We start from the raw sequence: 26,075 nt of genomic DNA, 5'->3' as shown, positions 1-26,075 counted from the left end.
CAATCGAGGTTAACTGAATGAGTGACTACACCCCCTGTGTCTTCCATAGGGTGTATGGATTTCAACTGGAATAGCCCAATTTGGATGTAAAGTGAAAAATGTCCTGAATCAGATACAAACACCAGGGGTGTGGTATAACTGGTGTATTCACTAAACTGTTAACCCTTCACAACTCAAATAACCATTCGCAAGTTACAAATACCCTCTTGCTACAGCAGAAATTTCACATACTCAATATAACCGTGGTCGTATATCACATATTTCAAAATGCAATGCGAACACACGTCATTGGAAACAATAATTTAATTACCAATCATGAGTTAGTTGGCATGGTTGGATTCACTTTCGTGTTACCCACACAGTCGCACACGGGCATTCATCGCACAAAATCGTCACGCTGATGGCAGCTGTGTTCATTCAAATGAAATTTCTACTGTAGTCAAATCTTTGTGAAGAGTTCCTGCACTAAATACCTGTTACTAGATTTGAGCAAAATTGATTTCACGATGTGTCGTAAGTTATGATGGATTTTGAGACTTATGGAACGTCGTAAATGGTAGTGAAATGGATCCCTGATCATAATCTTCAGGTCTTATCTTTGTCCAAGCTGCTCAGATATGGGATATAGTTGGGATATAACTAAATATAGAAACCAATGAAATATTTGTTATCCCGTAACTGGTTACCATGAAGCTCAGCCCTCCTGTTTTATTGTTCCCATCTTCATTCTTCAAGAATATGTTGCTGCAAAGGCTTTTGCATCTGCTATTCTACGGCGGCTGTAAATGAAGCAATGATAATGAGGTAAAATGTCTGCTCATAATTATTAATGCTAATTATTTTAAAGGAAATAATGGGTAAAGTAGTATCCTTTACACCCAAATGTTGTCCGAGACAGTAAAATGTAAATAATGGGGGAGGCGCAGCCAAACCCATCATTTAAACATGTTTACTGCACATTATATGAGTGTACATGTTAAGGATACTATACTGTAATACCTTTTATCATTTCTATTCAATTAAAGCAAAATAGTGTAATTTAAAGAGAAAATATCAATTTTACCCAAATATTTTGTTGTTAACATTAAGGTAGAGTGCATACACGTATCCACCAATTTGATGCATAACCATGTGTAATGCTCTATGTATAATATGTTTGCTTATCAATTGCAATTGCTGCACATCATGCGAATAATGCGCCTGAATATGATGTGTGTAGACAGATTAATGGGGAAATGGAGGTATAGCTAAAATAATAGTTTCTCAATTATGAGAGTATGAATGTACTGCGTGCACTGCGTAATGTCGCAAGTTTAGTGGAATGACAAGATAGCGCGATCGATTGTGCATGCACAGGAAATGCAGCGCTACCCAAAGCGTGTGTGGTAGGCGTTGTACGCCGACGCAATTATCATTGCGTGCCTATTGAGCTCTCATGATCGAGAAACCATTATTTTAGCTATAATAGAATTAATAAGAGAAATACCAAATTAACATTTGGTCACCTGGTGTATCACCTAAGACCGAATCATAATAGATTCAGCCAAAGCCACTTTGACATGGCACATTATCAATAATTTTCATTTCAAATAGTAAGACCTTGGCTGAAAGTATATTTTTATACTTGAGTAAGCATATTAAAGCTAACTGTCACCTACAAACAAAGTTTATGCATTGGATCCATGATGCCCACAAAATGGCACATTTCACAATTTATTCAGAAATCTTTATCCACAGAGTTGAAAGAACAATGGATTTGATTGTATCTCTAAAACGCAAAATAAGAATAATGATGAAAGATTGAATATTACTAGCTGCATGTACATGTTTAAAGCATGAATGACTTAACTTTCAGGCAGCCAATGTTACTGTTAAGTAACTGAAAACTTGCGAGCTATTTTTGTGTGTCAGCTTTTAACCCAAGAATCTTGCAAACTAATGCTACGTAGTTGTGACCAAGTTAATCATTTAACCCAAGTTTGAAATTTGAAATGCATTTTGGAACATACAGCACATGGTTCTGTCACAGACCTGTGTAAGGCTGTTTATGCAAAAGAAGCCATGCTATCATGGTCACCAGCAAAATACCCACCTGTAAATTCTCACAGAAGTGGGGTTCTGCTTGGCTAATAAAAATGCCTCATAATCATAACAACAGACCAGTAATCTGATTAGCCTATTACGCGTCTAATGCTGGTTTCATACTTTCATGCCGCTTGATTTTACTTCACTGCGCAGTTGCACCAGAAACGCTAGCGGTGACCAGCGACAAGCCGATATATCGATCACTCCACTGCTTTGCCGGGGCGGCAGCACCGCTGGGAGTTGAATTCAAGTCAACTCGGAGCGGTGCCGCTCTGACGTATGAGAACAAAATATACGATTTTGGAGCGGTGCTGAGCACACCAGTGTGCCGCTCCGCTTGCAGACAAGTGCAAGCGGCATGATGAAGCATCACGCCGCTCAGCGGCAAGCGGCAAAAAGTATGAAACCAGCATTAGTGTTGGACGGCACAGGGCGGTGCTCATGAAGGGAACATAAAACCCTGCGCATCGATCAGATCAAGAGAGTGCTGTTCTTTTCTGAAAGACAGTGTAAATGGTTGACCATCTGTATCACTTGGTTGGTTCCCAATCTTACCTGCTACATCTGCTAACTGGTCTGGAATCTCCTACAGATGATACACTCCTAATGCTTAAATGGCTTGTTGGTCGTGAACTAGGAACCCCAAATGGTCTGGAATCAGGTCGTGGACTGGGAGCTTCTGATGGTAAGGAACCAACAGTTGTTCTGGCACTCTCAAATCTTTTAGAAAAATAAAATGAAATGCGTACTCTAGATGAGATGGAATGAAGGTTAATTGGATATGGTAACTGATTGATTTATTGTAGCACATGATTTTGTTTCTGAAATCCTACTGACAGAAAACATATGAGAGTATTGTCACTTTGGATTCATTTATCTACTATCCAGAGTTAGCAAGTTCAAGTGCTTCTGCTTGTGGTGTTAAGAAGCTTGACTTAAATTGAAGCAACACACACACTAAACATGCTAAACAATTCAACGCTTTATTAATGATCAACTGCTTGAGACAGCAACAAAGTTTTACACAACTCTTGGAAGTGACACTGCTTCACTCCACTCTATGCTGGGCCATATGGGAGTACAGACGGATACTTAAATGTACCTCTGATTATGGACCCAGGGTAAAGAAGAAATAAACAATAAACAAAAGTGTTGGATCATTGCCACCATAAAAGTTTTGAAAAAGTTGGTTCCCATTGACAGTGAAAGGAGCACAGTTTTGCCTGCTTGTTTTTAAACAAAAGTTATTCTTGTCAATAATTATCACAATCCAATAAAGCTCTTTGAAAACCAAAACAAACGCAAACAGGACAAGTTATCATACATATTTGGTTTGCTGGGAGGTAAATAATTTGATCTTTGAAATATATGGATTTACCTATAGCATAATTATATTGGAAGCCTTTATGTTATGCACAAAATATATACCAATTTTGTTTTAAAAGTTGAATTAAAGTTTTATGATAGTTTTTACCAACAGATGAAACTTTTGGACAATCATACACCTACATTGCTGCGAGATTAGCTCCAAAATCAGCTAGGTCCCGTTCCACTGTCCTCAGTTGATTCTCAACTTGCCTTGCACTAAGAACTGAAAAGAAAAACAAAATAAATCTCACTTATCAGGTAATCTAGAAAATGATATTGGACAATACCATGTTGTACACTAAACTTTCCATTCTCATAATGGAATAGTCTACTTTACATTATAAATACAACTCAAGTGATAATTTATCTACTTTCAAATAATTTGATGAGCTTGCATCACACTACACTAATGATGTAAAAAATGTGCCACTTTAATATGTTAGTCATTTTCACTGTCATTCACGCTCTCTTAAGGGGGTACTACACCCGTGTGGTAAATTTGTGACTATTTTTGCATTTTTCTCAAAAATTAATAACACATTGGTAACAAAAGTTATGTATATTATAGGGGCAAGGAATTCAATTACTACACTGGAATTTCAGTGACCCAAGACAAGCGGTTCGATACTTGTGATAGAAAATGAGGTACCGCTAGGCTGTACGTCATTTCCTCTCATATTTACTGAACCGCTTGTAGTGATTCACTGAAATTTCAGTGTAGTAATTGGATTCCTTGCCCCAATAATATACATAACTTTTGTTACCGATGTGTTATTAATTTTTGAGAAAAATGCAAAAATAGTCACAAATTTACCACAGGGGTGTAGTACCCCCTTAAAAAGTTTATTGAAAAGTGTTTTCTTACTGCTTGCTGCTGACATGGGCCTCATAACAGGTGCAGAGTGCGCTGTACTTTTCTTGACATTAGCACCATCTAGAATCTCCAAAGATGGAATTACTGTTTGTAATTCACTGTGGTAGCTGTAAAATATAAAAGTGCTATATGTAAGGATCAAAATACACTTTCGGGTCTGTTATCTCCTCTGGTATGGTCACACAAGCAGGGGTGTAAGTGGGTAAAAGATCCATTTTCTGACAATCAACCTGGCCCTTGGACAGTTGGCCGCATGCGGCATTTATGGGGGCTTGTCTGGGGAAAAATGATACCCTTTAAAAAGTTGTCTGCTCTTTTTATGATCAAATACTTGGCTTTTTAAAAACATTTCATCATCCAATTCTGTAAATTGCCCCATTTCAGAATTCCAAAAGACTTACATCACTGCATATACATTTTACTACATTGGGTATTCACTCTCTGTTCATCTGCAAACCATGTAATATTACATGCTTACATAAATAGAGCTGAACAAGATAACAAAACCTACCAACAATGGTGATTGTCTTTAATATGATTGCAGTATACGCTGGCGAAGTTACGTAATTAATCGGATTATTTACCATAGCAATAGGTGAAAACAAAATTGAACAAATCACGCTGCACTACAACTTAGTAAAAGCAGGTTACACTCATCACCTGTGTATGTCTGCAATCATAGATTGAATACAATACTGGTCTTTTCAAAGATACTAATCTTACAGGTGCAAGTAATCAGCTTGATATGGTTCAATGAAGAGGTACCGCGTGCCGGTATCAGTGGAGCGCGGTATATTCAAAAATTGTTTTCACCTATTGCTATGGTAGTTAATCCGATTATTACGTAACTTCGCCAGCGTATTCAACCATTAATACTGATATACTTATTGACAATAATGTGATACACTATAGTGTTTCTTATACAGACTACTGCACACTTTTCGCAAACATCCCAGTATCACCTGTTAATGAGGGGTGATCATTCCCTAAAGTGTGTCAGACGAAACTGCTACGCACATACCACATATTTTTAATGTCTTTCACGTAAACGTGATGAAGCGCAACACTCTATCATATACACAATGCTGGCGTGTTTGTTAGACAAATACCATCAGCCCTCATGAATATGCGAGAATTCACAGCATACAAAGCATGGGGACTTTGGATGTTTGCGAATAGTTTGCATGCAGCAAATTTTGATTCCTACAGCCTCAAGTTGGTTTCCTTGAGACAGTTACGTAAATACATGCTCCAGTTGGTGCAGTATTAAATTTCGTAAGTTAACTCGAACTGGTGTGTTTACACCCATGATCAAAGGCACTGCATCTGTACACACACAAAGTAACTGCAACAAAGTAATGACATCATCGCTTCAAATAAACCATATAGACAATGGCGCATGCTTTGCTATCAAATTACACATGCAAAATGCTTCATGCCAACATTTTGGGGCATACTAGAATTAAGATGCCAATTAATCATTCAATTTTGGGCCTTCACTTAAAAGGTTATGATATTATTGCTGTAGTACCATAGGTTTAAGAATCATACAAATATACTTCAATATGCGTGTGCATATCATCAAAATCAGTTTTCTTACTTGGGTTTTTCTCCATTGTCTTTACAGAATGGGTTGCCTGATGCAAACAGTTCTGACAAGTTCTCACACTTACTCAATGAACACTGCAATAAATTGGGGAGAAAATCATAAAGCGTAGTTATTTACAATGATTCAGTGATTTGTCATAAAAATTCAGATTTTTTGCATTTTTGGAAAAAGCATAGATGTGCTCCTGAAGCAGATAAATTCCAAATGTGAAAGCAATTTGATAAAGGCAAAAACAGACATCAAAATAGAAATTCTAGTATTAATAGTATGGACATTCTTTTATTTTAAAAGAATGTCCATTTACACATTTTATCTTTCCAATGCTGTTGAATTCAGCATGGTACGATGCTATAGCATTAGACATAGAGAATAGCAAATTACACTTTTAAAACAAGTTATAATCATGATTTATGCAATAGACATGATATTGTGATCAGATCGACCTATACAATTGTACATTGTTTGGTGGTGGAGTTTGACAAAATATTTCTGATGACGTCACCTAATCGATATTGGGGTCTCAGATGTAAACAAACAACACGTGCGTTTCCCACATGCCCACCAAATACTGCGTATTTTCTCCTCTGTTCTGTCATCTTTCACTTTAGCTTCCATAAAATAATTTTTTAAATGGAACTCTATACTGGTTACCTTTGTTTCAGATTGTTTTGATACCACAAAAAACAAAAGATACGGAAAACCCGTCATGCTATTTGAAAATTAATCTTTGTTTTGTTTAACATTCTTGTTTACTTTTACACTGTGACGAATGAAACGCGTACTGCGAGCTGGCAATTCCGTGCAGGACGCCTAGCGTGGCGCATAAAGTTGATCGCTAGCATAGCGCCAGCATGTATTTGCTTTTGGGTGCTGATGACTCGAATGCTGGACCCCAATATCGATTGATTGGTGACGTCTGAGAAAAAGGTCTATAGGCTTTTAACAATCTATTTCAAATACATACTGTAACTTGTGCAACTGTGCTTTGGAAGGTAACATGGTAACTATTTTCTATATACCATACCCATCTTTACTTTATGTCACAGTAAGTCATTGACTACATTGATAGTCACTATTCAACTAGCTTGGTCTAATAATGCATCACTCATACTGGTCTATCATATGAGTGAACGAGGGAATGTGCTATTTTTCAAAGGTTCTCAGAATAAGCATATTTCCAGCCGTAAATTTGTAACCACAATAACATTGCTCTTCAGTTACATGCACAAATAACAAAGCCATTGTTTTAGCTAGCTACTACTCCACCAGTCATTATGAACTGGGGTTTTAGATGGGTAAAGTTAATGCCTTTGTCAGGTGCAAATAAAGTATTTTTACAGCTGCATGTTATACATTTTATTCCAACTTTCAAAGTAGTAGATCAAATTCTTAAGTGAATGCCATAGCAAAACATGTTGCTGATCCACAGTAGGCAGTGGGTGCATGTGTAATGTTTGCAAGATCAAATTTGAATGAGCAGTTTGATTAACATCACGTACAGAGCTAATTTCTAGCTAAGACAACTTTTTACAGCTGACATATGGGTCAATGTATTATTGGTTTTTATTTTACTTTGAATCTTAAGTGATACATGCAGGAACTTACCATTGTGTTCCATTTACTGATGTTATTGTAAGTAATATTTAGAACCTCTAATGATGGGAACTGCATAGGTATGGAATCGACATCTGATAACCTATTATGAGATATGTCTAATGTCTGCAGACATCTGAAAAAATAAAAACAAAACAAGGCAACATAATGTATGTTTTTTTAATTGATGACATTTAATTAGTACCTAAGCATAAGAGCTGTCTATTGCCATAGGGTTTAGATGTGTTAGACTAGTATTAGCATCAGGATGAATGAATATCTTTGAGTTATGATCAGGATGGATTTTAACCAATCTAAAAATAGATTTGTATTTCTTTTTCACAAAATGTTAGTTTTTACTGTCAGATATGTCTCCTTTTAATTTTGAGCCAAACAAATGAAGTAAAACATAGAAAACTGCTATATAATTCCATGACTGATGTCGCCAATGTGTGTCACTTCGTTGGTTGCGACTTGGGTTGGTTGTCTTAATGCGTTATGAACGTGCCATACACCAGGTACGTAAGGTGTTATGAACATTGTGACATGTTTGACTAATATTTGTCATTTGAATTAAATAATGTCATCTGTCATTTTATTCAAAATCTCAGATTTTGTCACAAAAACTGCACCTAAAGCCTTGATTTTTGTAGGGTACAAATGTATGTTAGTTTATTAAAGTACATTACAATTGTCTAAAATCGGAATTTTGAAAAACATTAAGGGTGTCCTTTTCAGCAAATGTTACAATATTGCTTTACTTCAATATGCAAACCTATCGTTCTTAATTGCTCATTAACTCTGCTATCCGGTCAAACTTCAGCATATCTTTATTTCAAGTAATTCCAGTTGTTATAAAACTGTGTGAAAGGGCAATATTCTTATTGTGATCTACAGATGATTTGCTCAAGAAGTCTAGCCAATGAATTTGCTCACCGATAGCTTCGAGGCTAGATACCAATGCATTCAAAATCTAGTTGGATTTGCTGAAGCATGACACCATGTAAAGCAATGGAAGTTCAGAAATAAACACAGCCGATTACAACAGGCGATCACATCAAAAATGTTGCTAAACAAAATTTTGGACTGTTCAAAATAAGCAATCTTTACTCAAAAGATACAGTTGACTCATCAAAATAACTTTCAACAAAATTTCAACATTAACAGAATAAATAACGAGATCTGATTGCGTTCGCCTGCGACCGCGAGGATGCACAGCCAGCAGTGACAAATGAATCTGTGAGAACCGGAAGTGATCCCTTAATTACCTTTGACCCATAAAATATTACATAGTGCTTAGGATGTCATAAGGAATATTCCTGGTGAATTTCAGCTTAATCGAACTTATACATGGATTTTAATTTTTTTTAAATTTATGATTGACCTTTTGACCCCCTTAATGACCTTTGACCTCAAAAAAAAAAAAAAAACCTTATGTACACCGACAAAATGCATTGTTCCAATATTGATTTAAAAATTCTATTATGTTTAGTTGTCGAGATAAAAATTCTTAAAGTTATTTAGCTAAAAACAGCAAGTGACCCCTTAATGACCTTTGACCCCAAAAATAAAAATACCATACATACATTAGGTAACACTAATTCATGTATGATGATTATATTACTCTGGTCTGTTTACATTTTGAGATAAAAAAATTTTAAACTTTTTTGATGATTTTGGTTTTTGACCGGAAGTAACACCTTAATGACCTTTGACCCCAAAACTGTAGGCATCCTAAAGACCCTAGCTAGTAGCGATGCATGTGCTAATGGCGACTCTCTGCTATGTAATTTGTAAAGACAGTGATTTTTTGAATATTTTTTACAAATTTTTCAGACTACCGGAAGTGACCCCTTAATGACCTTTGATCCCAATTCTGTTAACAACTTTTAGACACTGGCTATAGATGATGCATGTGTGTAAGTGACGTCACGGTGCTATGTAATATGTGGGAGGAGTAGCATTTTTAGTGAAAATCCAAATTTTGGCCATTGACCGGAAGTGGATGACATTTGACCGGAAGTTGATCATGTGACATCTATGGCACCACCAAACAGTTCTACTGACCAAGTATGGTCAACATGCCTGAAAGCATGTGGCTACGATGGCTGATTATGATGTTGACAGAAGAAAGAAAGAAGAAAGAAGAACGCGGTAAAAACAATGCACAGCGCCGATGATGGCGGCTGTGCAACAATCTGTGGCAAAAAATGTCAACGCTTACTGACCGAAAAATGACAGCAACATACTTTAGCGTCAAAAGCGTAACTATCTTGTGCAAATTTGAAGCTAGAGTTCTCAAGTAAGTAAATGTTGTACTGGTAAACAAATTTTAATCTGTGCCAACATAATCTTCCATAATCAGTTTTGACTAGACCCACTGAAAACTCTTTTACTGTTTATCAGTTTTATGTAGAAGACTTACTTTAATTTTCCAACTGCCTTCAAGCAAGATGTGTTGAGAAGATTATTAGACACGCTTAATACCTGTTGAGAGAACGGAAATGATCAGTGTAACAATTGTTAAGTTTCTGTTTGAATTCTTCAAACATATAAAGAACCTTTCTTTTTTACTGATATTGATTTACTGTTGCAATATTGACTAATATCAAATGAAATGCAAACAGGCAAAATGAGTTGAATGTTGACAAATTTCAATTGTAAATGCCACATATTACTAAACCCGGCCTCAAAATTAAATCATTTGCTTACAAGGGTTATGATTATTTCAACAACTCCTCCTATACCTTTGTACAGGAGCCAACCGTTGTTAATCCGTGATGAATCCACACTTTTACTGTAGCGTATAAGCGAACGCGAGCGAGACTACGCGTTACGCGAGAGTGCGTAAAATTTGTCATGCCTGGAACCTTTGTGCGTATGCAAGCTTACAAGTTGAATTCAGTATTTTTCAGGTAGCGGCTAAACTTTGCCGTTTTATTATGTAGTTTTATTGCTGATATTAACAGAGAGATCATCGAAGTTTTTGTAAGACTTAGTGACAATGATTAACTGATATTTCCTCGTGAAATAATCTTAAATTATACGATCTTTAGCTTCTTTTCGTTGTTGAAAGGGATTCAATCATGTTTCACCGTTGTTCATCACCGAGTAACAACTAGCGTCCGGCGCGTTTTCGTCTACTTGTCTTTGGCAGCTAAAGCTGCCCTCGCGCAAGTAAACCACGCAGACGACGTGACCACATCGTTGTTAAACGGTGATGAACAACGGTGAAACATGATTGAATCCCTAAATTTATCATATGAACGAGAGAAATTGCATACTTGATGCTAAATATCAATATATTGGTGAAAGAATTTAACAAAATGTGTCATAGTCTGTACGCTAGCCGCTGAATGCAGACCCATGCCCAGCGCTGGAAAAATTGATGGTTCAAAATATAGCGACATCAAAGTTAAGCACTGTATTTAGGAAATGCTTACAAAGCATGATTATACAACAAGGACAAAGGCCGCCACCAGCTACCTCCGGTCTATGAACCTGTTTTGTCACATGACATCGCCAGCTCGTCATGATGCGATGTCATGTGACAACCCAGATCAGTAACCCAATCACCATCAGTTTGAAAAAGAGACAGAGTCGTCGTGTCGAAAGCTCACGTAAGTGAACAATTTTAGTTGTGTGTATCGGTTTAAACTCTACCAATAAGCATGATTATACTTTTACACCATCTTGGAAAACCAGAAGGCATTATTTCTTTCAACGGATAACTTTTGGCCCTCTGCGTGTATGCTTACAGATCCAGGGGCTATCGCTACCTTGTCGACATGCCTGGAGAATGTAGTAGAGATATGCCCAAAAACAAATGAGCAAATTCTTACATATTGTACACTTGTCAGTAATGTGGCAGCAATTCTTATTTTGATAGACTTTTGAATACATTTATAATAATTATTATATTTGTTATATAATTCTACCTCAGTATATGCATGAATACTACAACTTACTGTGAGATGGGGTAAATTCTTCAAACCACTTATATCTGTTACTTGATTGTAAGAAACATCAACTTCTTGAAGCTGCAAAATAAACAAACAAACAAATTAATTGACCTGTCTTATTGAAAGTAAATCAGCTAAAATGCATTTTAAAGGAGTAATTTGTTATTCAGGTTTTGGGGTATGGTTCAATAGATACCCACACAAAATTTCAGTTATTCGGATATTAAATGCTTGCAATTTAATATCCAAATAACTGAAATATGTTAATAGACTACTCTGTGTTGAATACAAATTGAATCTGCATACAAACATGTAGTACTAGATAGGTTTCTATTGGTATAAACTTGTTTGGAATAAGTGGGGGATGAGGCTACGGATCACAAAGTACCCATCCTTTTAAAGTAAAAAGGATTCTGTTTAAAATGATCTTGTTGTAACCCTTAGCTGTAATTGACAGGAGAGAAAGGTAACCATAGGGAAATAATTCAATTCAATTTTATTAAAAATAACATCGTGGCCCACCGGCCAAATTGCAGTCAATCAAAATCACAAACTGTACAGTACTCCATTCACAAACTTGCTAGTACCTACAAGTAACACCACACAGCCTCCCTAAATAATTATTGATTCACAAGCTCATTCGTATTCGCTCATTTACCATGTACACCTGACATCATTCATAACTTTCATCTTTATCAATATTTAGTGCTACCATTCATGAAAGCACCATCTTTTGGCAAACACAGTTGGTAGTTTGGTTTAATCTCACCTTTCTACATCTACTGAGATCTGCTATTGATTTCAATTGGTTGTGTGTTGCATGGAGTTCCTCCAGTGATGACAAACAATTCAAAGGCTACATAAAACAAACAAATATAAAAAACAAATAAAAATGAAGAAAAGGTTTATCCTATGCATACCACTGGAAACCTCTGGCAAAATATTGTTTATGTACCAAAAATTTCTTGCAGATTAAGTCGTTTAGCAAAAATATTGTCAAATTTGAATTTTGTTCTGGTATACCAGAACGAAATTACAACAGTGGCCTATGGAGCAGTGTAATCAACTGACATTTTGGGAATAAGCTTTTTTTTTTTTATCTACTGAAAAATGTCATAAAAAGAGGATGCTAGGATCACGAAATACTCCTTTAAATACACCTATCTAGGCTTGTCAATTAATCATTATATCTTCACCTACTGCACCTCACTTCCCAAATAGAAGTTTTTATAACTCATTAATAACCTAACCTATGACTAAAAGTTACCATTTCTTTCAATAAGGAAACCAATAAACTCCTGCTGGTTCCGTCAAGGTACAAAAGCTAATTGGTTATACTTGACACGTGAATTATCACTGATATACTTCCACATATTGCAATGAACCAACCAGGGATATTGCTTTTCTAAAACAGATGTTCGATTTCAATGCTTAATGTAGAAATCACTTAGCTCTGTTGTTGCCAAGTTGTATCTATATAGCCATCTGGGTACTTTACGTCTGTGTTGTTCAAATATATGCAACTGTAACAATGCCTATCAAAGGTAGTAAGGGACACAATATCGGGGCAATTTAATTTTTTAGTGCATTGAAGCCTTGTAATCCTTATTATAGTCATAATGAAATTGCAACTACAATTTAGCAATATATCCCATGTGTCCTATAATGAAAGACAAAGATAAAAAGACTAGTTTGCGTCTGACGTCATCTGTCAATCAAACTCCGAGCACGGTTTGTTTACAAGTGTTGTGATGATATGAGTTGCTGAACACGGCGGTAAAACTTATTGTTAATTTTGCACCATCAAACATACAAACCATCTCAAAAGTTAGGTCTTAATAGTAGGAAACTTTCTTCGGTGAAGGCACCATGTCAACAATGCCTAGAAAAGATGCTTTTTGCCTTGTAAGAGTACGTATTTTTCGCCAGTCACTGCTATTCCTTTTCTCCGATCGGCACCAGCCAGATGAATCGACCTTCCTTATACGCGCTATTAGCCAATCAAGGAGCGTAGAGAATTTGATTGACAGTGACGTCAGACGCAAACTAGTCTTTTTATCTTTGTCTTTCATTATAGTGGCTGGATTCTGCTGTCCAATTTCAGCTTTGCGGGAACATATGTAGTTTGTATGCGGCATACTTACTGCTAGATTATCTATGCTATTACTGCTGATATCTAGGTATGTCAGTTGTCCACACGGTGCCATCTCTCTTGAATCTATCTTGCTCAGTTTATTGCTGTCTAATCTTAAAACAGATAGTTTTCTTAGGTATGACAATCCCTTCCCTAGAAAACAGGGGGAAAATATATATTTCCATAGTGTTTATAATTAAGTCATCATACTGTGATATTAGAAATTAATAGAGAAGAAATTATCAAGATGATTGGAAGTGTTTGTAATCTTCTGGGCCCTATCGTATTTAGATGCGGTCTATAGAAACGTTTATTTATTTTTCTTTCTTCAGTAAATAAAACAAATTTAACATATCATTGCAAAGGGCCAGGCAAAAGTACAGTCCACTTTCTTTACAGCAGCCTCCAATTAGCAGCCTAATGAAGATCCATAATAAGGATTCTTACCAAGAAGGAAAAAAAGGCATATATTTATCTGTGCATGTAAAATTGAACACACATGACATTGCATGATTTTGGACATGGTCAGTCATTTTGAAGAAGCCTATTCTACTATATTCAACATTTTCTAGCTTCTCAAAGCAAAGTTCAAACCTGTATGGATTTTTCATTAAATTTGCCCCTCATATATGTTACAAAAATTTTTAATTAATTAATTAAAATAATAGACAGGCCCTCTGTTTTTATGGACTACAATTTTTTTAATTTCCAGGATACTTATCACTTTGTCCACATTTTCAAAATATTGAACTTCTGAAAATGTCACCAAATGAGGGATGCATTGAGGGATTGGGCCACAGCCTGGACAATATCATGCAACTATAGTTTGATCAGCTCGTAATCGGCAGGCCTTATAACATCACAGATTAATATCAATATATTTTATTTGGAGAATTGTCTTGTGACATCTTGCCAGCTAGAAGTCCTATACTTTGTGTACTTTCTTTAGCACACAAAATATAGACCAGGCAAATCAACTTTGTCACTCTTAAAGTGGGTCTACTTTTCGGCGAAGTGGTAAAAGCCTAATAATTCCCGCCGATTACCAGCTGATCAAAGCATACATTTGGTCACTTACCTATTTGCTTAATTCTATTGTGTTGTAACTGAAGTGTGCACAGTTCTTTGGTACTATATAAATACAATAAATACAATAAAAAGTATGATTAAATATAAGGTACATTTAAATGATCCGAAAACTGTTGAAGAAGCTTGGTGACATATGAACCTAAATGTCAAAGTTGGAGTGGATTTTGTTCACCAGAAATGAAACAGTGAAAATTAACATATTACACTGTGCTGCTTATACTGCACAAAGAATGCATTCAACCCCTGAGCACTACCTGCCGATCTAACATTGCCTCTGATTGGTCAATTACATGATATTTTCACTTTAATCACCAATCAGAATGAGCTTTGCAAATAATTCACCCCAATTTTTTTGCATGGTGAAATTATTCTAACAATGTTGCTGATTGGGCCAACTGATAATGAAAACTTCTTTTTGGCCAATCGGCAGGTAGTTCTCATGGGGTTACCTCAATTTCACATGTTTTTACACTCACACAACTATTTCAATCCTATAGTCAAATGCAGCAAACCTTTGACGAGCGCGACTACCGTGATGTTGCAAATTCGGCGCTAACAACGCGTACGGCGCACAGTTCATTCATAAATTTCCACTCGGCAACAAAATATCGCCTTAGCAGCCAATCAGAGACAAGTGCGTCTAACGTAGTAAATATGCGATGTATCCTTATAATACGCGCTCGTCAAGGTTTACTGCATTTTAGTATAGTTTGTAAATGACATGCCACAATGACCTTAATCATATGAATACATGATTCTGATTAATTTGCTACAGAACATAACTACAAAAAAATCAAACCCCATCAATCCCTCTGTCAAGTACTTGTTGCCCCCAAAAATAAACATCAAAAGATGAAAAATCTGGAGTTGTGTATTGCAAATACACAACTCCAGATTTTTCCCTGTGGAGATTGCGACAGAGTATACATTGGAGATATAATGCTAGTTTTAGAAGTGTGACATAAAGAACATACTGCCAACACCGCCACAAACATATCAGCAATTATAGCAGAGCACCACAAACGCACAGGACATGCTGACACTGACAACGTTGAAGTGATCTGCAGAGCCGACAAGGAAAAACATTGCTAATAAAAGTGAGAGAGGTGATTTTCATCAAGAAAGAGACTAGCCCTACTCTTAGATACACCTTCCAAAGGATGTCAAGAAGTAAATGTCATACATCAGTCATTCACCAGTATCACACCGCTGATGATGTGAAATTATTCTGACAAAAATGTGAGCATTTTTTAATTTTTTTTTTTTTTTAATAATACACAAGTTACGTAACTAAACATACCTTTCTAAATGACTTATTTCAGTGATGGCATTATCATACAGCTTCAGCTCCTTCATTTCCTATTGATGAAAAGAGAACAATAATAAAACAATGAGAGAAAATTTGAATTGAATGGAATAAGTAGTTTGAAGCATAAAGTTGAGACTTCAATTGAAACGTTGGTCCATTCATTTGAATCTGATTTGATCTGATTTTAGCAACATATACTGAGTTTTGTGTAAATTGTGTTCCATTCATGAGTGCCTCTCTGCACCGACCAGCAATGCTTTGACGTATAATTGCCCGATCAGATTATTGCTTTTTTGTTATGATTGTAAAACGATTGAATCAGCCAATCGGCCCATTTCTGTATTTACACAATGTGCACTCTCAAAATATTAACAAGCATCATTTTTTCTGCCAGCAAGTGTAGTGTCAATGGGTCAAAAGGGAGCATGTTAGGGAACCAAATTAGTTGGTAATTCTCACTCAGGCTAGATACTCCAATCAACTCTGACCCTTAATATTAATTTATAAGCTTACCTTATTAGCATCCAAATTCTCTATCCTTCTTATGTGGTTACTAGACAGATCTAACACTCGTAGACAGGTGAACTGTTGAAAAGAAATAAAAGCTATTAGCTTCCTTTATTTTTGGTAAACATGTAGCCTGAAAACACATTACATCTTGCATCCTATAGTTCTGGTGAAATTCTACTGGTTTGATAAATGCTTACTTTGTGTTTATAAAATATGTCTTTCAGTCTTGTCCTGTGCCTTTGGTTGTGCTGGTCCACTGTCACTGTCACGAACAAGCTTTTAATGTAATTGTGCCGATACCAACTGCCAATTGTTCAGTACAGTTAAGATAACCTAAGTTTAATGTACAGGTTATTTTCTGATTTCTTTTCTCCTCCTGATAAAACAATTTCCTGTGTTATTATGTCAACACCAAAGCCAAATTTATAATCACATCCAACAAAACTAAATTGTCACCAACATTTGGAACTTATGCTTGAGGTAAGAAGATATAACCAATTCACTGTTTATCAATGACCATCATGATAGGCCTATCGCCATAAACGAGTTTTTAATAAAGCACACATCCTGAACAAAACAACATCACTAAAATGTGATGTGATCAAGCAAAATAAGTGGGATGTCACGAATATTGATTTTGAGAAATAGCCAATAATAGTATTAAACTTCCTTTGTATTTTATTGTTCTGAGCAACAGTAAAATGGCCATTTCTGGAATAATGTAGTTTTCAGCAAAATACAGCTCTGAAAATGGCTCATATAATGAAATTGATAACTGAATTTTTTTATTTTGATCGAAATCAGACAGCTTGGTCGCATTACAAATGGTACTGATTTTGGATCTAGATGTTCTGTCTGCTTAAAATAAGGGACCATGAAGGGTAGAGTGTCGTGTAAGTGTAATCAAGTTGTATTTATAGAGGAATCAAAATTTGTTAGAAATGTTATCGCATGAGACACTGGGTTTGAGATTACGCCCTTCTACCCTCAGACTTTAACAGTGCTACAATTTTTATAACAAAAGGCTGCAATTGTACATAAAACCCGATTGCACTTAGGTAATAGCAATTGGGCTATTCCATTTAAAATCCACACTACCCCTGTGGAAGATTTTGGAAATATCTTCCATAGAGGGAGTATGTTTTTCAAATGTATTTGGTCTAGGTTAATCATTTTGAAACCCATACTCCCCCTGTATTATTACTTTACCTATATCTTCCACAACTGGAGTGAGTATTTCAAATGGAAGTTACCCAAATGTCTATTCTATTTGAAACTCATACTCCCTCTTTGGAAGACTTTAGCTAAATCTTCGGCAGGGGTAGTGTGGGTTTTAAATGGAATAGCCCTATGTATTTCTTCACATTTACCTTTTCCAAGTTGTTAATCTTTGTTATTTTGGAAGCATGGAGATCAATTTCATACACTTTGTTGTATTGCTTTTCTTGGCACTGTTCTAACTGTAAGAGGAAAAAAGTATATTATATTATTATTATTATTATTATTATTATTCAAGGTTTATTACAACAATGCATATGGCAGCCAAAAGGCATGAGTGAACTCATGATGTCTACATTCCCCCCCCTTTTTATCAAACAAATTTATCATACAACATAAAGGATTTGAATTAAAGCCATAATGTATGATCTTATGAAATTGGTTAATTTTTTTCAAACCTGATTTTTTGCATATTTGTAATATTTGCACCTAAATGGAATCGACCAAATTTGTTGTCTCTGTAGGTCAGCAAAGTTCGACATAAAGTCATCATTTTTTTTTATTATGACTTAATGTTCTCCCAAAGAACTGCATGTTAAATGGTCATAAATAACCAGTGGGAATTCTTTCACTTTTCCTTGTTATTTCAGCTTTAAATGGACAGCAACCCTTCCCGGCAGTTATTACTAATATTATTTAAACATTTTGAATAATGAATTATTAACAAAATTAGAATTTGATGAAATTGTACATTATGGCTTTAAACATTTTGTTATGGTGTTACTCTTGAGTTGCTGCTTTTATTTTATATAAATAAAATGCTGCTGGTCTTAAAGGTACAGTACTTTACTGGATTTACTAAATTCAACAGTTTATATAAAATCTTACATTGCAACATTATTTTTCTATAACAAAGGTAGATAATAAAAACAAATTACAAATTTTAATTTTAAATTCTTTTTGCTTATTATAATGCTTAAAAGCATTATAATAAGCAAAAGAATTTAATAGAATTAAAAAAATACAATGACCAAAATAATTCTTTATTTTTTTTCTGAGATGCTTGAAGGAGGATGACTTGTTTTTTCACTGCTCCTGTTTTTTCAATATTTTTCACTATTTTTATTCAGAAGCTAAAGTTTTAAAACCAAATTAGGGTGTTTATACCATTATTACACATGTATGCCAACTGTCATGTGAATTGCAAGTTGCATTTTGATAGCTAAAATTGTATTTTGCACTTGTGAAATTACACCTGCCGAATTCTGCACCATTTGCTGTAAGCTTAAGCTTCCTTCAGTACTTTGGGTCCAGACCAGACTTGGAGCTGAAACCAGTTGTTCTACAATTGCTGGCTGACATCCCTAACTGTCAAGCTCTTGAATCTTCAGTCTATTAAGGTGAGCATGTTCCATTTTTTCACCATGTATTTCGCCGCCATCACACTGCTTGTCATTTCAACATCAACAACTGTTACTACCAACTTCAATACTAGTCACGACATTGGCTATTGGACAACAGATTTTCAAGCAGTATACCAGTCTATGCCGAACTTCCAGAAACAGAAACTTACAGCTCCTTTACAGTACTACTCAAATTCTTGTGCAACCTTTCGGGTCAATTTGATCATAATCAGTGGTGATATCGAACTAAACCCTGGTCCAGATTCAAACAATGAACTGAAAACTCTGTATATAAACACAAGGAGTGTTAAGACTGTCAACAAAAAGTGCAATAAATTAAGAGATTATGGTTTTATTCTGTGTAAAAAGATTTTGATATCGTCCTCGTCACAGAATCATGGCTGAATGATAATATTCTTGACGCTGAGGTTTCCCACCCAGACTACATACTGTATCGTAAGGATAGAATACCTGACAAAAAGAAATGTCGTGGTGGTGGTGTAATCTGTAGTGTAAACAAATCTGTCATGTCTCTTCGGAGGATTGATCTTGAGCCATCTGATGCTGAAATAATTGTTGTTGAATTAAGACCTAACAGATCAAAGAAGATGGCCTTGATTTTATGTTATCGCTCACAGGACTACAAACTTGATCTTTTTGCAAACAGATTCCATTTTACTTTATCTCGTGTTTCTGATTGTTTTGACATTATTCATGTCTTTGGTGATTTTAATTTGCCAAAGATAGATGGCTGTAGAAACAATTTAAATATATCTGATGCTGAGAGTCAATTTCTTGACTCCGTGAATTCATATTGTCTCACCCAAGTCAATTTTATTCCATCTCGGGTTGACTGTGATAACATTTTGGATCTTATTTTTTCAAACACGCCTGATAAACTGTCTGATGTTGTAACCTCTTGTGAATTTTTTCAAACTGATCACAAGCTTTTGGAATTTACTATAAAAACCAAAGTTGTTCGCTTAAAACCAATAAGCAGGCATGTTTACAATTTCAAGAAGGCAAATTTTGACAAAATTAGAGCTGAGCTGAATTGTGTTGATTTTTCTGAGGTTTATAATGCCATTGACATCAATTCCGCATGGTCTAACTTTATTCATATTTTTGTTTCCATCCTTGACAGGAATATACCTAAGGTCAAAGTAAAAGACAGCACAAGTCCTGCCTGGATTGACTCAGAGGTTCGGCATCTACAGAAAAAGAAATACACTGCGTGGAAACGTGCAAAGAAAAGTGATTTGGCTAACCACTGGGCCAAATTTAGGAAATTGCGCAATCGTCTCAAAAACCTGATCTCACGCAAGTATGATGATTACATTGCCGGGTTTAGTTCAACGCTGTCTGACAACCCAAAGCGCTTTTGGTCTTTTTTATCGATCCAAAACGAGATCTAAATCCTTGCCTCAGTTTGTGAGTCACAATGGCACGTCAGCTTCCACTCCCAGTGAGAAAGCCACACTTTTCAATAACTATTTCTTCTCTGTTTTTACTCAACCTAGGGTCCGTGCTAGTCTTCCTACAGTTTCCATCCGTCACCATGATCTTTTGGGTACTACAGTAATTCAGGAAGATAAGGTGCTTAAAATCCTTAAAAAGCTTGATGTATCAAAGGCTATTGGTCCGGATGGATTGTCACCTAGAGTGCTTAAAGAATGCTGCCATCAAATCGCATATCCTTTATGTTATATCTTTAATGTATCTCTAGCAGAGGGTAAACTCCCCAGCCAGTGGCTTGATGCTAACGTTGTCCCTGTGTTTAAGAAATCTGACAAACAGCAAGCCAGTAACTATAGACCTGTCTCATTACTATGTATTTGTGGTAAGGTTATGGAGCGTGCCATTTTTGATATTATTTTTCCTGTAGTCAAAGACCAGATTTACCATCTCCAACATGGGTTTATTAAGGGCCGCTCCACAGCTACTCAGCTTATTGAGGTATTCCATGACATTAACTCTGTTCTTGACAACTCTGGGCAAGTCGATATGGTGTATTTGGATTTTTCCAAAGCTTTTGATAGCGTGCTTTCATGACCTCCTTGTTCACAAACTCAGTTCTTTTGGTTTCCATTCCGATCTTATTTGTTGGTTTAGAGCTTACCTGACAGGCAGACGCCAACGAGTTGTTGTGGATGGTACTTACTCTGACTGGCTGCCTGTGGTTTTCGGTGTCCCGCAGGGATCCATCTTGGGGCACCTCGTCATGGTGTTAAATAGCAATGTCTTGCCCAGTGTTGCCAAGAATACCAAAGTTGCCCTTTTGCTGATGATGCTAAATGTTTTTGAATATTGACAGTTTAAATGATTGCCAATTGCTCCAGAATGATCTCAATGCACTTGTTGATTGGAGCAGCACCTGGGAGTTAAATTTTCATCCCTCCAAGTGTCAAGTTATTTCGGTCACCAGAAAACGAAAACCATTTCATTTTGACTATTTCATGAACAACATTAAACTTAGTTCTGTTAAATCCATTAAAGATCTTGGTATTGAAATATCTTCAAAACTAGACTGGAATACTCATATCAACAATGTAGTCAAAAAGTGCAATAGAAAATTGGGTCTGATTAAGCGCACTGTAGGTTTTAACGCACCTGTGAAAGTCACCAAAGCCCTGTATCTAGCCCTGATCAGGAGTGATCTTGAGTTTGGTAGCTGCCTCTGGAGTGGTACCTCCAGACACAATGTTGAGTGCCTGGAAGGTGTCCAGAGGCGAGCTACCAAATTCATTATGCACTATCCTGATCTGGACTATCGGGAGCGCTTGTGCCAATTGAACTTGCTCCCTCTTACAATGCGTAGGGAACAGCTTGACCTTTCATTGTTTTTTAAGTGTATTACAGGTGTGTATGACCTGGACATTGACAAATATGTCAAATTTTGCAACTCTGGGTCTGGACAAGGGCATCCCACCACTAGATCATCTACTGCTCCTCTTCTTCTTAAGGTTCCTTTTTGTAGGACTGAGGCATTCAAGTCATCTTTTTTCAACCGCATTGTATCTTTGTGGAATCGGCTTCCTCCTAGTACTAGGTCTTCTTTATCTTTTTCTATTTTTAAAACTAATGCGGTTCTTTTTTAAACTCAAAATTTGATTCAAATTTGAAGCCAACAATGCGTGCACGTGGTTTTCTTCATGTAGCTGCACTATGTGCAGGTCTACTTAAAGGGGAGGGACTGGGCATGGGCGGCTTATTTTTGGTCTTGAGGTGGGATGGTCTTAGAGGTGATACGCACCTGTTCGTCCCATTCTCTGCACTGGTATTAATTGTATTTTAAACATGTATATTAATGTAATCTTTTCAGAATGTATTTTGCTATTTTATATTTAACTGTTATTATGATATTGTGCAATCTCCAGTGTATAGAGTCTAATAAATAAATAAAAATAAATAAAATAAAATAAAATAAATAAATAAATAAATAAATAAAATTTATTATGCCTATTCAGTTCTCCACTGTGATTCTAAGTTTGCCGCTCAAAATGATTTGCTTTATTCCAGGCTACCTTCTTCTCAGTGTTTTGTTGCAGTGGCACATTGCTCCTGCAGTGAACCTGCCATTAGATTTGACACACAGCAAAATGCATGTAAGACATCATATTACTATTGTAATAGTCTATTTGGTTTCCTCGAGAGAGAGAGTGACATCAGTACGTGATGCAGTTTGTGTAGTATTAAATTACACATGTTGACTAAAAAAAAACCTGGCATGTTTACACGCGGGATCAAAGGTGATAAATCCGTACAAGAAGTACTGATGTCACTATCTTGAGGAAGCAAAATGGACAATAGCATTTACAGATCCGTTCAGCACCAGGTAGTAGTGCTACTAAATAAAGGTGCTAAATAGATTGAATATGGTAACATTATATTCTTACAATGGTTTTAGGGTAAATAGTTCCACCATTTTCACTATATCTGGTAGTATTGGTATTACTAGTAACATCAAGAAATTGGACTGGTTGTTCATCATCCAAGTCAACATCATCTTCATCAAATTGCAGATCTGGACTAAGGTTGTCTTTGGATTTTGGAGGAGTCTGTCTGGAAGAGCCGGATCCTTGCCTAGAAGAGAAAAAATACATGTTTGTCTATCAACGTATGAGTTGATGAAGAAACTTAAGATAATTGTGGGTAATTTTGAAAAACTTTGCATCTTACATACTGTTTCATTAGAAAATTTAATTTATGCGTGTTTGCTGCATTCAAACAATGGAGGTGTTTATATACAACCATGGAGCTTCATGGTTTAGAAATAGCTTCAAAGACAGTGTCTTCGAGCCACAGAGGGTTATAAAGTGGTTATTCCTATTTAAGGGAGGTGCAAACTTGCAATTAATACAAAGAAATGGTAGAACTTAAAGGCCAGTGGTATGGCATTTTTATAGTAAAATACTTTGATCTTATAGCAAATGAGTCAAGGAAGATAAATAATCATATTTATATTTCCATAGGTCTTGCAGTTCTTGAGTTACTGCCAACATATCAAGCCTTGGGGTCTCCTTTATAGAACATATACCATTCCCTGGTATGTCAACTTTATTAGTCTTAATATTTGAGGACAAGCACTGCTAAAAAAATGATCATGATCTCCTCCAACCCACCATAATGATTTGAAAAAGCATGACTCAGAAGTTCACTATAAAAGTCCATACTACCTTTTGGTTTTGTCAGCACTTCTTTGACGACTGCTTCCATTAGTCATTATCCTACTTGGTCCGGTGTTACCATGGTTACTCTTCATCCTCCCAGCACTACCAGATTTCCCCATTCTAGATGTCTCACTAGTAGTGTTATTATTATTATTCATCTGAGTAGGTCTATTTCTTCCCTGTCCGCTATGTGTTCTTGAGTTCCCTGGAGTTGCTGCTTTTGTATTTGATGATGCCCTTACCATTCTCCCTGCGGAGTGTTTTCTGGAAGTATTTTGTGATGGTGGTGGTGCCAATTTGGGTTGACCGTGTGATAGTTTTGCATTTCTTTCATCTTGTTTTGCTGATTGTTTGCTGGCCATATTGTAGATCTGTGTGTTTTACATTTCAACTGAAAGTACACAACCAAACAAAGACAAATAATTTGAAAGAAGTACTTTTGCAAGCACTATATACAATATCAGTTCAGCAGAACTCCTAATTCTGAAATCTGATACCGGTCTCTGAATTATGATTTTTTCTTTTCATAGTCAACGAAACAACATCGCACAATGGTAATAATGTTTAAAAACTCACGAGAAGAACGCACATGTCAAAATGGCGGCTCTAATGCTGGTTTCATACTTTCATGTCGCTTGCCACTGATCGGCATGACGCATGAGCAGTGCAGCTCAACGGACATGAACGAGACTTACGATTGGCTGATACGTCATCGCATACGTGTGTATAAAATTAGTCTCAGACCAGACTGTTTGTGGCTATCACAGGTTTGTTAGGATCGACGTGCGTCAGACCGCCACAATCTGGTTGTGTAGGAGACTATCATTGTGACGCCCATGTGAGTACGGAAGAAATATTCATTAACGGGACTGAAGCAATGTGGCCATTTCTATGTTTGTACCGGGCAAGTACCGGGCATTCTTCGACACGGAGACTGCTACAAATTCGTCCAAAGGTAAGCAAAGGGTTGTCACATTTTTAAGATTGACTAAACTGTTTCGGAGTTGAAGTACGCTAAAAGTAGACCATTTCGGTAGATGTAGATTTCGGGGGCTATATTTAGGTATATGCCAGGTGAATTCAAATTTGCCATCAAACTGCATCATTTTATATATCAAATTAAAGTGCTTGAGTAAAGAAAGCCAAAACTGAAAACCTTTTTGTCATACTGTAGCACTTTCCGTAGCAAAGGTACATCTTGTCAAAGATTGACTTTCATCAAAAATCATGATGATAGCAAAATTTCTATGTGGAACTGCTATCAAAATCTCTCTAAAATTCCATGTGCGAGTGTCTCATCACCATAAAAAATCATATATTTGGGTCAAGTGAAGTATAGACAACATATATGTAGGTTTCCTTGACTCTACAGGTTCATTTCTATGTAAATGTATTGTGTTCTAGGCGACTTTGGCTGACTAGCAAATGTGTTAATTAAGGTTTGCCTGGCATATACCTACTATATTTGGTGTACATGTCACATTTTGAACAGATTAAAAAACGACCATTACTTTATAGTTGCGAGAGAGACTCGCTTTAGTCTTTACCACGCTGCAATACTATGTATTGCATGCGTGAGCAACACTTAATGATACACTTAAGTTAATTTTTTATTACTTCCGTGGTCCAACCAAGCTGTGCGCGCCCAAGCGTAGACGAGCGTACACACACAGAAGAAATAAACAATCACGCTGATTGGCTGATCAATGCACTTGACAACAAGCCGGTTGACCCATTGGTCGTTGCCGTGGCGCGGCGCGTAGTAGGCGACCTTGTCACTTCTACACGATCGCAATTCACCAGCGCGTATCCGGACCACAGAAGTAATAAAAAATTAATAACTCTACAGAGTTAAGTGAATGCGAATGTTGTTTTCAATTTCACTCCAGTGCTATTAATGTCAGCCGGTTTATGCCTGGATGTCCGACCGACAGAAAAGCCATGATAGCGAGGATGGTCTAAAGCATGAAATGAAAAGATCGTACCAATTATCATGATTGTTTAATGATGATATGAAGTAAGCTTACACAAAAGCCTACAACTGCCCTACATTAAATATCATAATGGTGAAGTAAATTTACATTTTTTCCAAGAATATTTCACGAGAAAGAAAATGCAAACAACATACAACGAGTGTTACCCATTTGCAGTGGGAATGGACACACACAAAACGAGAATTCTTCAGTATAAATCAGCCGTCAATTACAATTTTTTGAGCGAAGTTTGTGTACTCTAACTACGACCTTTGACA

General features: G+C 36.3%; 1 protein-coding gene across 3 annotated transcripts; it reads right to left on the bottom strand.

Annotated features, from left to right (window-relative positions):
- Nucleotides 1-361: 361 nt before the first annotated feature.
- LOC140146778 (uncharacterized) lies at nucleotides 362-26,075 on the bottom strand. 3 transcript variants are annotated; one of them, XM_072168676.1, is made up of 17 exons: nucleotides 25,906-26,075; nucleotides 23,831-24,215; nucleotides 23,051-23,237; nucleotides 17,904-17,993; nucleotides 16,537-16,608; nucleotides 16,015-16,073; nucleotides 14,704-14,756; nucleotides 13,636-13,778; nucleotides 12,261-12,347; nucleotides 11,498-11,569; nucleotides 9,955-10,016; nucleotides 7,542-7,665; nucleotides 5,928-6,010; nucleotides 4,319-4,434; nucleotides 3,595-3,676; nucleotides 2,641-2,805; nucleotides 362-779 (listed from the first exon to the last, which is right to left on the bottom strand). In XM_072168676.1, exons 2-17 carry the CDS (start codon nucleotides 24,184-24,186, stop codon nucleotides 731-733), a joined length of 1,800 nt encoding a protein of 599 aa, XP_072024777.1. In that variant the 5' UTR covers nucleotides 24,187-24,215; nucleotides 25,906-26,075; the 3' UTR covers nucleotides 362-730. The 3 variants fall into 3 exon arrangements, with proteins under 3 accessions (XP_072024777.1, XP_072024760.1, XP_072024770.1); XM_072168659.1 differs by having other exon boundaries at nucleotides 25,953-26,075; XM_072168669.1 differs by having other exon boundaries at nucleotides 25,965-26,075.

The sequence above is a fragment of the Amphiura filiformis genome, chromosome 1, assembly GCF_039555335.1.
Source record: "Amphiura filiformis chromosome 1, Afil_fr2py, whole genome shotgun sequence".
NCBI classification, from domain to species: domain Eukaryota; kingdom Metazoa; phylum Echinodermata; class Ophiuroidea; order Amphilepidida; family Amphiuridae; genus Amphiura; species Amphiura filiformis.
Note: the sequence above shows the minus strand (reverse complement) of the source record. Positions and strands in the feature narration are given on the sequence as shown.